The 14,853-nt window shown below is 42.0% G+C and overlaps 1 protein-coding gene across 1 annotated transcript in view; it reads left to right on the top strand.

Annotated features, from left to right (window-relative positions):
* The first annotated feature begins 12,450 nt into the window (after positions 1-12,450).
* Positions 12,451-14,853, top strand: part of LOC121585700 (alpha-2,8-sialyltransferase 8F-like) — a 30,008-nt gene continuing 27,605 nt past the window's right edge. The window contains exon 1 of the mRNA XM_045218947.1: positions 12,451-12,533. Within this exon, the coding sequence (XP_045074882.1) occupies positions 12,451-12,533 (83 nt within the window). The remainder of the gene's footprint in view (positions 12,534-14,853) is intronic.

Genomic DNA, 14,853 nt, shown 5'->3' with positions numbered 1-14,853 from the left:
GCCCTGCCCCCTGGTAAACAGTGTATGATCGCTGGGTGATTCGTTTTAAGTCTAATACTGCGGGTAATGGAGTCGCCAATGACTAGGGTTTTCAATTTGTCAGAGCTAATGGTGGGAGCCTTCGAGTCTCAGACCCCGTAACGGGAGGAGTAGAGACTAGAGAAGACTCAGACTCAGACTCCGACTCGCTACATAATGGGGAAAACCGGTTGAAGGTTTCTGTCGGCTGAATGAGCGACACCGGTTGAGCATTCCAACAGTATTTCCCTCCAGAAGCCATGAGAAAGTTGTCCGGCTGCGGGGACTGTGCGGGGGGATTTATACTAACATTACTGTCTGTACTTACTGGTGGCACAGACGCTGTTTCTTCCTTTCCTACACTGATATTACCCTTGCCTAACGATTGCGTCTGAAGCTGGGCTTGTAGCACAGCTATTCTCGCCGTAAGGCGAGAATTCTCCTGTATATTATGAGTACAGCGACTGCAATTAGAAGACATCATGTTAATGTTACTACTTAGCTTCGGCTGTTGAAGATGTTGATGAACCATGTCCAGATAAAGCGTCCGGAGTGAAAAAGTTGAATAAGGGAAAAAAGTTGCGATGGAAAAAAGGAAAATAACGTAAAGTTGGCAGCTAAAACGCACAGGAAAAAGACTCTTCTGACTCTTCTGTCTCGGGATAAACGTCCGGGGTGAAAAAAGTTTAACGAAAAAAGATGAGTGAGGACAAAACTAAAAAGTTGGTAAATTTGTTGAACACAGAGATTGATTAAACGTTTATTAAAAGTAAAACGTGAATAGTTTGTTAGGTAGCCAAGTAGCAACAAACAGCAGAGCAGCACGGAGACATCCTGAAGTTGGCTGCCACTCAGAATGTGACGCCTGATATTGATGCGCTGGTGAAAGCTAAAAGATGCCAGGTATCAGGAGTCAAATAAACTATGCAACCCCACTTAAAGTGCTGCATGAGACACCCTGATATAGTTCTGTGATCTGTGATATACTTCTGTGAATCACTGAGGCATTGTGTGTTTGTGTGTTCTTTGTCCTCAGAACTTTCAAATAACTTGAGGTGTTTTATGATTAATAGTGATGTTGTGCTTTTAGACACACTGTCCTCAGGCTCCAGCTTTATGTTTATATGTTTTTATGTTGATGTGCTATTGTTTTTAATTGATTTTATTTTATTTGTATATTTAACCTATTCTTGACTCTGTGGTTCTTGCACTTGTTTGGGGAACAGGATTTCATTATTTTTATCTACATTTCTGCCTGAGAAATGACACCCTGATATAGTTCTGTGATCTGTGATATACTTCTGTGAATCACTGAGGCATTGTGTGTTTGTGTGTTCTTTGTCCTCAGAACTTTCAAATAACTTGAGGTGTTTTATGATTAATAGTGATGTTGTGCTTTTGGACACACTGTCCTCAGGCTCCAGCTTTATGTTTATATGTTTTTATGTTGATGTGCTATTGTTTTTATTTGATTTGATTTTATTTGTATATTTAACCTATTCTTGACTCTGTGGTTCTTGCACTTGTTTGGGGAACAGGATTTCATTATTTTTATCTACATTTCTGCCTGAGAAATGACACCCTGATATAGTTCTGTGATCTGTGAAACAGTTCTGTTAATCACTGAGGCATTGTGTGTTTGTGTGTTCTTTTTCTTTAGAATTTTCAAATAAACTTGACGTGTTTTATGATTAATAGTGATGTTGTGCTTGTACTATTTTGGACACATTGTCCTCAGGCTCCAGCTTTATGTTGTATGTTGATCGTATTAAAACAAAGAAAACAATCTGAAGTTGTTGTTTTTAAGTTATATATACCATGATTTTTCCGGTCCGGCCCACTTGGGAATATATTTTCCTCCATGTGGCCCCTGAGCTAAAATGAGTTTGACACCCCTGAGATAGACAGATGGGTCAGGGGAAAAAGAGAGAATGTCCACTTGGGAGAGATGAGGATTCCTGTGCCACCGCCACGCTGACCAGATGCTCTCGGGGTATGCGAGAACACATGGTTAGACGAGGAAAGAGCAGTAGGAGTAGCAGTGTTTTCTGTGGTAATCCATGTTTCCGTCAGCGCCAAGAAGTCGAGGGACTGGAGGGTAGCATAGGCTGAGATGAACTCTGCCTTGTTGGCCGCAGAACGGCAGTTACAGAGGCTGCCAGTGACCTGGAACTCCACGTGGGTCGTGCGCGCAGGGACCACCAGATTAGAGTGGCAACAGCCACGTGGTGTGAAGCGTTTGTATGGCCTGTGCAGAGAGGAGAGAACAGGGATAGACTGACACATAGTTGACAGGCTACAGAAAAAGGCTACAATAATGCAAAGGAGATCGGAATGAAATGAACTAAACATCTGGGATGTTTAAACATCTCATATGTTGCTTGACTACAATATTTTATCTTGATACGTTAATAAATACATGCTGTGTTAATTTTGGTATACCTGCATACGTACCGTAGTTTGCAAGCCCATAATAAGTCAATAGGGCTAACTGGTTAGCTACTACTGTTATCTAACCAATAATTGTTAGCTAGCTACCCACAAAGAATTTACATCTATCTTGCATACTATTTGTTTTAGGTAATTTTGCCTGTTAAACTATTTAGTTAGCTACATTATTACGATTCACATATAGCTATCAGCTGATAGTTATGAAGTAAAACGGTTGCTTTGTGTATATCTTTTTTAGTCTCTATTGCCATTGTCCTGGCTGGAAGATGGTTCAGTGAATGGGTAAGTCCATAGGTCAATAGGGCTAACTGGCTAGCTAGCTAGCCACAACATCTTTTACATCTACATTGCAGAACATTAGTTTTAGGTCATTTTTGCCTTTTTAACTAGCTGGCTAGCTAGATTATTACGATTCACATATCTAGCTGATAATTATGAAGTAAAATGTTTGCTTTGTGTATATCTTGTTTCGTCTATTGTTGCCATTGTCCTGGCTGGAAGAAGGTTCAGTGAATTTATACAACAGGTGTGTCTAATCCTGAATGCTGATTGGTTAAAACCGCATTCCAGCCTGCTAAATCTATGATGTTAAAATGCCTATTTACTCTGTTATGCTGACTGTGCAATCCACTGTCTCATCAGACCAGCCAGGCAATTTATAAACTTTAGACATTATCTCACATTTCTTTTAGACTAACATTTTGTTTTTTAGCAGCTGAGATTTTTATAAACCTTGCTGTCAGTCTCTCCGACATTTGCAACATTGTTGGTTTGCTCCTGACGAGAGCACATTTTCTATGCCAGGCGATATCGCAACTCATTAGCTCATTGTTATGGATGTGTCCAAATAAATGTCACTAGAAAACAGCTTAAACAAATGCAGTTACTGTTGTTATTCTGGCTGCACTGTTTGCCATGACTGTAAGTTAGCCGTAGTTGGCTAGCAAGGGATAAGAACATTGCCAGCCAGTATGGAACATTTAGAACGAACGACTGGGTCGCATCTCTGGCAACCGAACCGATAGAGCGAAAAACCAGTCGGCTTGGGTAGCAACCCTAGAATTGTGTTGGGACTATATCTTGTGGAAGGATGAAATAGTATGAATAAATTCATTAAAATAACGTTAATAATCATTTTTTGAATATGTTGGTAACCCGTTATATAAAAGTGATAAAGCCCTCGAAGCCGGTGTTTGAAGGATATATTGGCACGGTTTGCCGGCCCTCAACTTTTTTGTTGTTGTCATTTAGCAGACACTCTTATCCAGAGTGACTTACAGGAGCAATTAGGGTTAAGTGCCTTGCTCAAGGGCACATTGACAGATTTCTCACCTAGTCGGATCAGGGATTAGAACCAGCGACCTTTCGGTTACTGGCACAATGCTCTTAACCATTAAGCTACCTGCTGCCCCCGGGCTTAACAACACCCGTGCCAATACATCCTCCAAACACCGACTTCTCTGGCATTATCACTTAAGGGGAGGTGAAGCGTGAGGTAATACAGTAGGGGGAGTAGGAGTGCTTCTGAAATGTAATGTTTTACGCATTCTCCATACTCTCGTCCTCACAAGAACGTACTCAAGAGAACGTCGTCTGAGAATGCAAATGGAGCATGAGAGTGTGGAGCACGGTAGTATGCATATTGAGAAACATCCCGGGTCTCCTTGTACACCTGTGTTCCTCCTTCGTCTCCCTTTTCTCCCCCTCCATATCCAACTTCACATTTCTCAATGGCAGCCATGTTTAGTGCCAAGATATCGACCAATAAAAATCGTCAGAATGTTACGAGGCACTCAAATCTGCTCTAGAGACTCAGGGAGGCCAGTGGAGGACTTTGAGGAAGGGTTTGCTGGTGTTTGCTACTATTAATTTAATATTACATCTACATCCAATATGCTCACTGTGATTCAATTTGACATCTTATATTCATAATTACAAACTTTTGCTATTATTTTCACAGCAGACATGGACCCCATCTTCAAAAAGTTGGTATGGCAGGTGCAACAACCTCGACCGCAAGGTTCTACAGAGGGTGGTGAAGAATACAGTGAGGGAAAAAAGTATTTGATCCCCTGCTGATTTTGTACGTTTGCCCACTGACAAAGAAATGATCAGTCTAAAATTTTAATGGTAGGTTTATTTGAACAGTGAGAGACAGAATAACAACAAATAAATCCAGAAAAACGCATGTCAAAAATGTTATGAATTGATTTGCATTTTAATGAGGGAAATAAGTATTAGACCCCCTCTCAATCAGAAAGATTTACATTTACATTTTACATTTTAGTCATTTAGCAGACGCTCATCCAGAGCGACTTACAGTTAGTGAGTGCAAAAAGGAGTGGGACAAAATCCCTCCTGAGATGTGTGCAAACCTGGTGGCCAACTACAAGAAACGTCTGACCTCTGTGATTGCCAACAAGGGTTTTGCCTCCAAGTACTAAGTCATGTTTTGCAGAGGGGTCAAATACTTATTTCCCTCATTAAAATGCATATCAATTTATAACATTTTTGACCAGAGTTTTTCTTGATTTTTTTGTTGTTATTCTGTCTCTCACTGTTCAAATAAACCTACCATTAAAATTATAGACTGATCATGTCTTTGTCAGTGGACAAATGTACAAAATCAGCAGGGGATCAAATACTTTTTCCCCAACTGTACACAGTCCATCACTGGGGGCCAGCTCCCAGCCCTACAGGACATCTACACCAGGCGGTGTCTGAGGAAGGCCTGGAAGATCACCAAGGACTTCAGCCACCCCAGCCAAGGCATGTTCTCTCCGCTTCCGGTACCGGAGCATACGGTCCCGGACCAACAGTTTCCGAGACAGCTTCTAACTCCAGGCCAACTGTTGAAAAGCCGACGTTAGCTGTCCACCTGCACAACCTGCTGTTCAACTGCACCATAAGAGACTATTTGCACTGACTACACACAACACACACACTACCGTCACTGCTGCTATAAATTTCTTCAATGTTTTATTACTGCTTACTTTATTTACTTATAAATAACTCATATTATTGACATAGCACATTTCATAGTACATACTATATATTCTATAGTGTACAGTACCTTCAGAAATTATTCATACCCCTTGACATACAGTGAGGGAAAAAAGTATTTGATCCCCTGCTGATTTTGTACGTTTGCCCACTGACAAAGACATGATCAGTCTATAATTTTAATGGTAGGTTTATTTGAACAGTGAGAGACGGAATAACAACAAAATAATCCAGAAAAACATATAAGTATTTGACCCCTCTGCAAAACATGACTTAGTACTTGGTGGCAAAACCCTTGCTGGCAATCACAGAGGTCAGACGTTTCTTGTAGTTGGCCACCTGGTTTGCACACATCTCAGGAGGGATTTTGTTCCACTCCTCTTTGCAGATCTTCTCCAAGTCATTAAGGTTTTGAGGCTGACGTTTGGCAACTCGAACCTTCAGCTCCCTCCACAGATTTTCTATGGGATTAAGGTCTGGAGACTGGCTAGGCCACTCCAGGACCTTAATGTGCTTCTTCTTGAGCCACTCCTTTGTTGCCTTGGCCGTGTGTTTTGGGTCATTGTCATGCTGGAATACCCATCCACAACCCATTTTCAATGCCCTGGCTGAGGGAAGGAGGTTCTCACCCAAGATTTGACGGTACATGGTCCCGTCCATCGTTCCTTTGATGCAGTGAAGTTGTCCTGTCCCCTTCGCAGAAAAACACCCCCAAAGCATAATGTTTCCACCTCCATGTTTGATGGTGGGGATGGTGTTCTTGAGGTCATAGGCAGCATTCCTCCTCCTCCAAACACGGCGAGTTGAGTTGATGCCAAAGAGCTCCATTTTGGTCTCATCTGACCACAACACTTTCACCCAGTTCTCCTCTGAATCATTCAGATGTTCATTGGCAAACTTCAGACGGGCCTGTATATGTGCTTTCTTGAGCAGGGGGACCTTGCGGGCGCTGCAGGATTTCAGTCCTTCACGGCGTAGTGTGTTACCAATTGTTTTCTTGGTGACTATGGTCCCAGCTGCCTGGAGATCATTGACAAGATCCTCCCGTGTAGTTCTGGGCTGATTACTCACCGTTCTCATGATCATTGCAACTCCACGAGGTGAGATTTTGCATGGAGCCCCAGGCCGAGGGAGATTGACAGTTATTTTGTGTTTCTTCCATTTGCGAATAATCGCACCAACTGTTGTCACCTTCTCACCAAGCTGCTTGGCGATGGTCTTGTAGCCCATTCCAGCCTTGTATAGGTCTACAATCTTGTCCCTGACATCCTTGGAGAGCTCTTTGGTCTTGGCCATGGTGGAGAGTTTGGAATCTGGTTGATTAATTGCTTCTTTGGACAGGTGTCTTTTATACAGGTAACAAGCTGAGATTAGGAGCACTCCCTTTAAGAGTGTGCTCCTAATCTCAGCTCGTTACCTGTATAAAAGACACGTGGGAGCCAGAAATCTTTCTGATTGAGAGGGGGTCAAATACTTATTTCCCTCATTAAAATGCAAATCAATTTATAACATTTTTGACATGCGTTTTTCTGGATTTTTGTTTTGTTATTCTGTCTCTCACTGTTCAAATAAACCTACCATTAAAATTATAGACTGATCATTTCTTTGTCAGTGGGCAAACGTACAAAATCAGCAGGGGATCAAATACTTTTTTCCCTCACTGTATTCCACATTTTGTTGTGTTACAGCCTGAATTCAAATTGTATTAAATATATGTTTTCTCTCTCAGCAATCTACAAACAATACCCCATAATGACAAAGTGAAAACATGTTTTTAGACATTTTTGCTAATTTATTGAATGAAATACAGAAATATCTAATTTACATAAGTATTTCACCCATGAGTCAATATATGTTAGAATCACCTTTGGCAGCAATTACAGCAGTGAGTCTTTCTGGGTTAGTCTCTAAGAGCATTGCACACCTGGACTGTACAATATTTGCACATTATTATTTTCAAAATTCTTCAAGCTCTGTCAAGTTGTTTCTTGATCATTGCTAGACAGCCATTTTCAAGACTTGCCATAGATTTTAAAGCCATTTAAGTCAAAACTCTAACTAGTGCACACAGGAACATTCAATTACATTTACATTTACATCATTTAGCAGATGTCGTTTAGCAGATGTCGTCTTGGTAAGCAACTCCTGTGTATATTTGGCCTTGTGTTTTAGGTTATTGTCCTGCTGAAAGGTGAATTTGTCTCCCAGTGTCTGTTGGAAAGCAGGCTGAACGCAGTTTTTCTCTAGGATTTTTCCTGTGCTTAGCGCTTTAAAAAAAAATTTTTTATCCAAAAAAACTCCCTAGTCCTTTCAGATGACAAGCATACCCATAACATGATGCAGCCACCACCATGCTTGAAAATATGAAGACTGGTACTCAGTGATGTGTTGTGTTGGATTTGCCCCAAACATAACACTTTGTATTCAGGACATAAAGTTAATTTCTTTGCCAAATGTTTTTGTTGCTGTTTTACTTTAGTGCCTTATTGCAAAACAGGATACATGTTTTGGAATATGTTTTATTTTGTACAGGCTTCATTCTTTTCACTCTGTCATTTAGGTTAGTGTTGTGGAGTAACTACAATGTTGTTGATCCATCCTCAGTTTTCTCCTATCACAGCCATTAAACACTGTAACTGTTTTAAAGTCACCATTGGCCTCATGGTGAAATCCCTGAGCGGTTTCCTTCCTCTCCGGCAACTGAGTTAGGAAGGGCGCCTGTATCTTTGTAGTGACTGGATGTATTGATACACCATCCAAAGTGTAATTAAGGACTTCACCATGCTCAAAGGGTTATTTAATGTTTTTTTTTTTTTTTACCCATCTACCAATAGGTGCCTTTCTTTGCGAAGCATTGGAAAACATCTGTGGTCTTTATGGTTGAATCTGTGTTTGAAATTCACTGCTCGACTGAGTCAAGGGGTGTGAATACTTCCCGAGGGCACTGTATGAGTAGACTTTTATTCTGTATTTTTCAACATAAATCACTGTTGTTCCAGTTAAGCCCCAACTTCAAGGTTCTAGCAGTCCTAACCTGTTATCATGGCTCACATCAACACCATCATCCCGGAAACCCTAGATCCACTCCAATTCGCATACCGCCCCAACAAATCCACAGATGACGCAATCTCAATCGCACTACACACTGCCCTTTCCCACCTGGACAAAAGGAACACCTATGTGAGAATGCTGTTCATTGACTACAGCTCAGTGTTCAACACCATATTGCCCACAATAAGCTAAGGACCCTGGGACTGAACACCTCCCTCTGCAACTGGCGGGCCTCCCCAAGGTGGTAAGGGTAGGCAACAACACATCTGCCTCGCTGATCCTCAACACCAGGGCCCCTCAGGGGTGCATGCTTAGTCCCCTCCTGTACTCCCTGTTCACCCACGACTGCGTGGCCAAGCACGACTCCAACACCATCATTAAGTTTGCTGGCGACACAACAGTGGTAGGCCTGATCACCGACAACGATGAGCCTATAGGGAGGAGGTCAGAGACCTGGCCGTGTGGTGCCAGGATAACAACCTCTCCCTCAATGTGAGCAAGAGAAAGGAGATGATTGTGGACTACAGAAAAAGGTGGGCCGAACAGGCCCCCATTAACATCGATGGGGCTGTAGTGGAGAGAGTTTCAAGTTCCTTGGTGTCCACATCACCAACAAACTATCATGGTCCAAACACACCAAGACAGTCGTGAAGAGGGCACAACACCACCTTTTTCCCCTCAGGAGACTGAAAAGATTTGGCATGGGTCCCCAGATCCTCAAAAGGTTATACAGCTGCACCAGAGCATCGTGACCGGTTGTATCACTGCCTGGTATGGCTACTGCTCGGTATCCGACCGTAAGGCGCTACAGAGGGTAGTGCGTAAGGCCCAATACGTCACTGGGACCAAGCTTCCTGTCATCCAGGACCTATATACTAGGCGGTGTCAGAGAAAGGCCCAAAAACTGTCAAAGACTCCAGTTACCCAAGTCATAGACTGTTCTCTCTGCTACCGCATGGCAAGCGTTACAGGAGCGCATAGTCTAGGTCCAAAAGGTTCCTTAACAGCTTGTACTCCCAAGCTATAAGACTGCTGAACAATTAATCAAATGGCCACCCGGACTATTTACATTGACCCCCCTTTGTTTTTACTACCTCGACTAACCTGTACTCCTGCACATTGACGCGGTACCGGTACCCCCTGTATATAGCCTCGTTATTGTTATGTAATCTTATTGTGTTACTTTTTATTTTTTACTTTAGTTTATTTCGTAAATATTTTCTTAACTCTATTTCATTGTTGATTAAGGGCTTGTAAGTAAGCATTTCACGGTAAGGTCTACTACACCTGTTGTATTCGGTGCATGGGACAAATACAAATGTATTTGATTTGATTTGACAGGTGTATAAAATCGAGCACACCAGCCATGTGCTGTTATTGTGTAGTGGAAACATCTAGGAGCAACAACGGCTCAGCCGAAAAGTGGTAGGCCACACAAGCTCAAAGAATGGGATCGGCGAGTGCTGAAGCGCGTACCGTGTAAAAATCATCTGTCCTCGGTTGCAACACTCACTACCGAGTTCCAAACTGCCTCTGGAAGCGACGTCAGTACAAGAACTGTTCGTCGGGAGCTTCATGAAATTTTCCATGCCGAGCACCGCCAAAGCCTAAGATCACCATGCGCAATTCCAAGCGTCGGCTGGAGTGGTGTAAAGCTCGCCGTCATTGAACTCAGTGGAAACGCGTTCTTTGGAGTGGGAGATCACGCTTCACCATCTGGCGGTCCGACGGACGAATCTGGGTTTGGCGGATGCAAGGAGAATGCTACTTGCCCGAATGCCCAGTGCCAACTGTATAGTTTGGTGGAGGAGGAATAATGGTCTGGGCAGTGGTGTAAAGTACTAAAGTAAAAATACTTTAAAGTACTAATGTACTTTTTACTCCATGCATTTTCCCTGACACCGAAAAGTACTCGTTACATTTTGACAGGAAAATGGTCCAATTCACACACTTATCAAGAGAACATCCCTGGTCATCCCTACTGCCTCTGATCTGGCGGACTCACTAAACACAAATGCTTTGTTTGTAAATTATGTCTGAGTGTTTGAGTGTGCCCCTGGCTAACCGTCAATTAAAAATAAATAAAATTGGTCCGGCTGGTTTGCTTAATATATGGAATTTTAAATGGTTTATACTTTTACTTTTGATACTTAAGTATATTTTAGCAGTTCCATTTACTTTTGATACTTAAGTATATTTAAAAACAAATACTTTTAGACTTTTACTCAAGTAGTATTTTACTGGGTGACTTTCACTTTTACTTGAGTCATTTTCAATTAAGGTATCTTTACTTTTACTCAAGTATGACAATTGAGTACTTTTTCCACCACTGGGTCTGGGGCTGTTTTTCATGGTTAGTTCCAGTGAAGGGAAATCTTAACTCTACAGCATACAATGACATTATAGATGATTCTGTACTTCCAACTTTGTGGCAACAGTTTGAGGAAGGCCCTTTCCTGTTTCAGCATGACAATGCCCCCGTGCACAAAGTGATGGTCCATACAGAAATTGTTTGTTGAGATCGGTGTGGAAGAACTTGACTGGCCTGCACAGAGCCCTGACCTCAACCCTATCGAACACCTTTAGGATGAATTGGAACACAGACTGCGAGCCAGGCCTAATTGGCCAACATCAGTGCCTGACCTCACTAATGCTCTTGAGGCTGAATGGAAGCAAGTCCCCGCAGCAATGTTCCAACATCTAGTGGAAAGCCTTCTCAGAAGAGTGGAGGCTGTTATAGCAGCAAAGGGGGGACCAACTCCATATTAATGCCCATGATTTTGTAATGAGATGTTTGAGGAACAGGTGCGCACATACTTTTGGCCGATAAATCCCGGTAAATCTCGGTAACCGGGTTCCTGCCATTCAACCTTTGCCCAAACAGTTTGGACGCTACAAACGGAAGTTGGCACATTGGACGGTACCAACTTCAGACGAGTACCCTGACACTTGTTGGGGTCAAAGACGCTTCGGACACTACAGATGTTTTCGTGAAAAGACTGATTTTCGGGATGTCTCATGGTTTGACAAACACTGCTCTATCTCTGTCACCTTTCACTGCAAATGTGGAAGTGCGACATCGGTGGATGCAGTGGATTGAGACGCATCCAATGCAAAAACCCCCAAATATCTCTATGTTAAACTGACGGATTTTGATGGGGATCTTTTTTATTACGCTACTTAGATTGACGCACCGGTGCGTTAAATTACTCTAGGGGGTTAAAGACATTTTGATAATTCATTCATTACTACATTTAGCTAACATTAGATAGTTAATCCAGAGATTCTTACCTTTGCCTTAATTTGGCAGTCACGTCCAGATCATCATGGCATTTGTAGTTCTTTATGATAGCCACATTAGCAGCTTATTAGCATTTCATTTTTGGGGGGTAAATACAGGTGAATATATTGATAAAAGACACCTTAGAGAGCCCTAGAGAGATTTATACAGTTATCACAACGTCATGCCAGGGTAAGCCTACACAAAACACAGCCCTTATTTTTTGTGTTTCTAAAATCCCCTATAGGAAAAATGAATGGTGGAAAAATGATTGGAACCATTTTTCCCTGTTTGACCACAAGGTTTTATGGGTATTATGACTCATACTGTGGTACTCTATACACACACACACCTCTCCCCCCCTCCCCTCCGACTCCTCCTCTCCTCCCAACCTGGAGTCAGGTTCACGTTATATGCCAACCCATCCAGCCTGACCAACCACCCTACTTTCGTATTTGACTTAAGTAAGCTTCTGTCTTATGGAACCATACCAAACGTAACATATTATAGTAATTTAAGTGTCACGGAATTACATCTACTATGTTACGTATAGTCTATGAGACCAGGCTGCTTCTCCCTCCCTCTATTCCTTCCTGATGGAGAGTGTAGTTGTCATTCTGTCATACAGTCTGTGACCTGTTGTAACAATGCGTTACCTGATTCTATTCATTCTCCTCTGCTCCGGAACTCTCCTGTCTATTACACTCATAGACTACTACCAACACCAAAGGTACGTTTGTAATGCTGTGTATGTGTGCGTGTGTGTGTAATGAGGAAATTTAAGAGTGATTTATACTGAACATAAATAAAAGCGCAACATGCAACAATTTCAAAGATTTTACTGAGTTACAGTTCATATAAGGAAATCAGTCAATTGAAACAAATTCATTAGGCCCTAATCTATGGATTTCACATGACTGGGAATACAGATATGCATCTGTTGTTCACAGATACCCCCAAAAAAGGTAGAGGCTTGGATCAGAAAGCCAGTCAGTATCTGGTGAGACCACCATTTGCCTCATGCAGCGCAACACATCTCCTTTGAAAAGAGTTGATCAGGCTGTTGATTGTGGCCTGTGGAAGGTTGTCCCACTCCTCTACAAACATGCTCAATGGGTGATATGTCTGGTGAGTATGCAGGCCACGGAAGAACTGGGACATTTTCAGCGTCCAGGAATTGTGTACAAATCCTTGCGACATGGGGCCATACCTTATCATGCTGAAACATGAGGTGATGGCGGCGGATGAATGGCACGACAATGGGCTTCAGGATCTCATACATTTACATTTACATTTTAGTCATTTAGCAGACGCTCTTATCCAGAGCGACTTACAGGAGCAATTAGGGTTAAGTGCCTTGCTCAAGGGCACATTTACGTCATTTAGCAGACGCTCTTATCCAGAGCGACTTACAAATTAGTGCATTCACCCTATAGCCAGTGGGAAAACCACTTTACACTTTTTTTTTGGGGGGGGTAGAAGGATTACTTTATCCTATCCCAGGTATTCCTTAAAGAGGTGGGGTTTCAAATGTCTCCGGAAGGTGGTGAGTGACTCCGCTGTCCTGGCGTCCTGTGCATTCAAATTGCCATCGATAAAATGTAATTGTGTTCGTTGTCTGTAGCTTATGCCTGCCTATACCATAACCCCACCGCCACCATGGTGCACTCTGTTCACAACGTTGACATCAGCAAACCGCTCGCCCTCACAACACCATACACGTGGTTTGCGGGGTTGTGAGGCGGGTTGGACGTACTGCCAAATTCTATGGTAGAGAAATTAACATTCAATTATCTGGCAACAGCTCTGGTTGACATTCCTGCAGTCAGCATGCCAATTGCATGTTCCCTCAACTTGACATCCATGGCATTGTGTTGAGTGATAAAACTGCACATTTTAGAGTGGCCTTTTATTGTCCCCAGTGCAAGGTGCACCTGTGTAATGATCATGCTGTTTAATCAGCTTCTTGATATGCCACACCTGTCAGGTGGATGGATTATCTTGGCAAAGGAGAAATGCTCACTAACAGGAATGTAAACATTTGTGCACAAAATTTGAGAGAAATAAATTATTTGTGCGTATGGAAAATTTCTGGGATCTTTTATTTCAGCTCATGAAACATGGGACCAAAACTTTACATGTTGCGTTTATATTTTTGTTCAGTGTAGTTTAAAGTGATCAACACAATGTTTAGCATATTTGGAGTTTCTGTAATACACATAATTTCCAGTGTTCTGTTTGTGACACTCAAGGTGCGGGTTCATGGTCACTAGACTTGAAGCTGAATGTTATGGATTATTCTCATATCTGTTGATAATGCTTGACGCCAGATTGGAGGTAAAAGGACCGAGGACACAATTATTATTCACTGTTAAATTGTATCGATAACATTCTGTGAACACTGTGTGATTCTGTAGCAGCTGACAAAGTCACTATCTTTTTATTTGGCTTTCACACAAGCCTACCGGGCTGGTGCTGTCTAATTAGGATATGAAGGGCCTGTCTCCAAGAGGCCAGTTACATTTTATTTCTGCTTCTGTGCTGGTGGTGGCTCCCTGTTTCAACTTGCAATAAACCAGATAGATTTACCAATGACTGCTCTCCTTCCACTGGGCAGAGACGTCAGTTCAACATCTAGTTTTGATTTAAATTTGGATGAGTTGTCAATTAACGTGAATTCAATGTGAAATAAAAAATAAATAAAAAAAATAGAAAGGAAATTCCCTGATGTTGATGACTTTTTGCAAATCTGTTTCCCACATTGATTAAATGTCATCACATTGCATTATTGTTGAAATGAAGTGGAAACAACGTTGATTCAACCAGTTTTTGCCCAGTGGGCTTTATGTTCACCTGGAAATTCATATTACTCTGTGTTTGTGTGTGTGTGTGTGTGTATATGTGTGTGTGTGTGTGTGTGTGTGTTTGTACTTTATTTATTCCAGTAGGGGAAGTTGGTTTGTCAAACAATTTCTGTGTGTGTGTGTGGTACCCTGCAAACAATGACACATTTTGTATTTTACATTAGTCAAAAGTAATGGAGTCTGTTG

The sequence above is a fragment of the Coregonus clupeaformis genome, unplaced genomic scaffold (genome assembly GCF_020615455.1).
Source record: "Coregonus clupeaformis isolate EN_2021a unplaced genomic scaffold, ASM2061545v1 scaf1924, whole genome shotgun sequence".
NCBI classification, from domain to species: Eukaryota; Metazoa; Chordata; class Actinopteri; order Salmoniformes; family Salmonidae; genus Coregonus; species Coregonus clupeaformis.
Note: the sequence above shows the minus strand (reverse complement) of the source record. Positions and strands in the feature narration are given on the sequence as shown.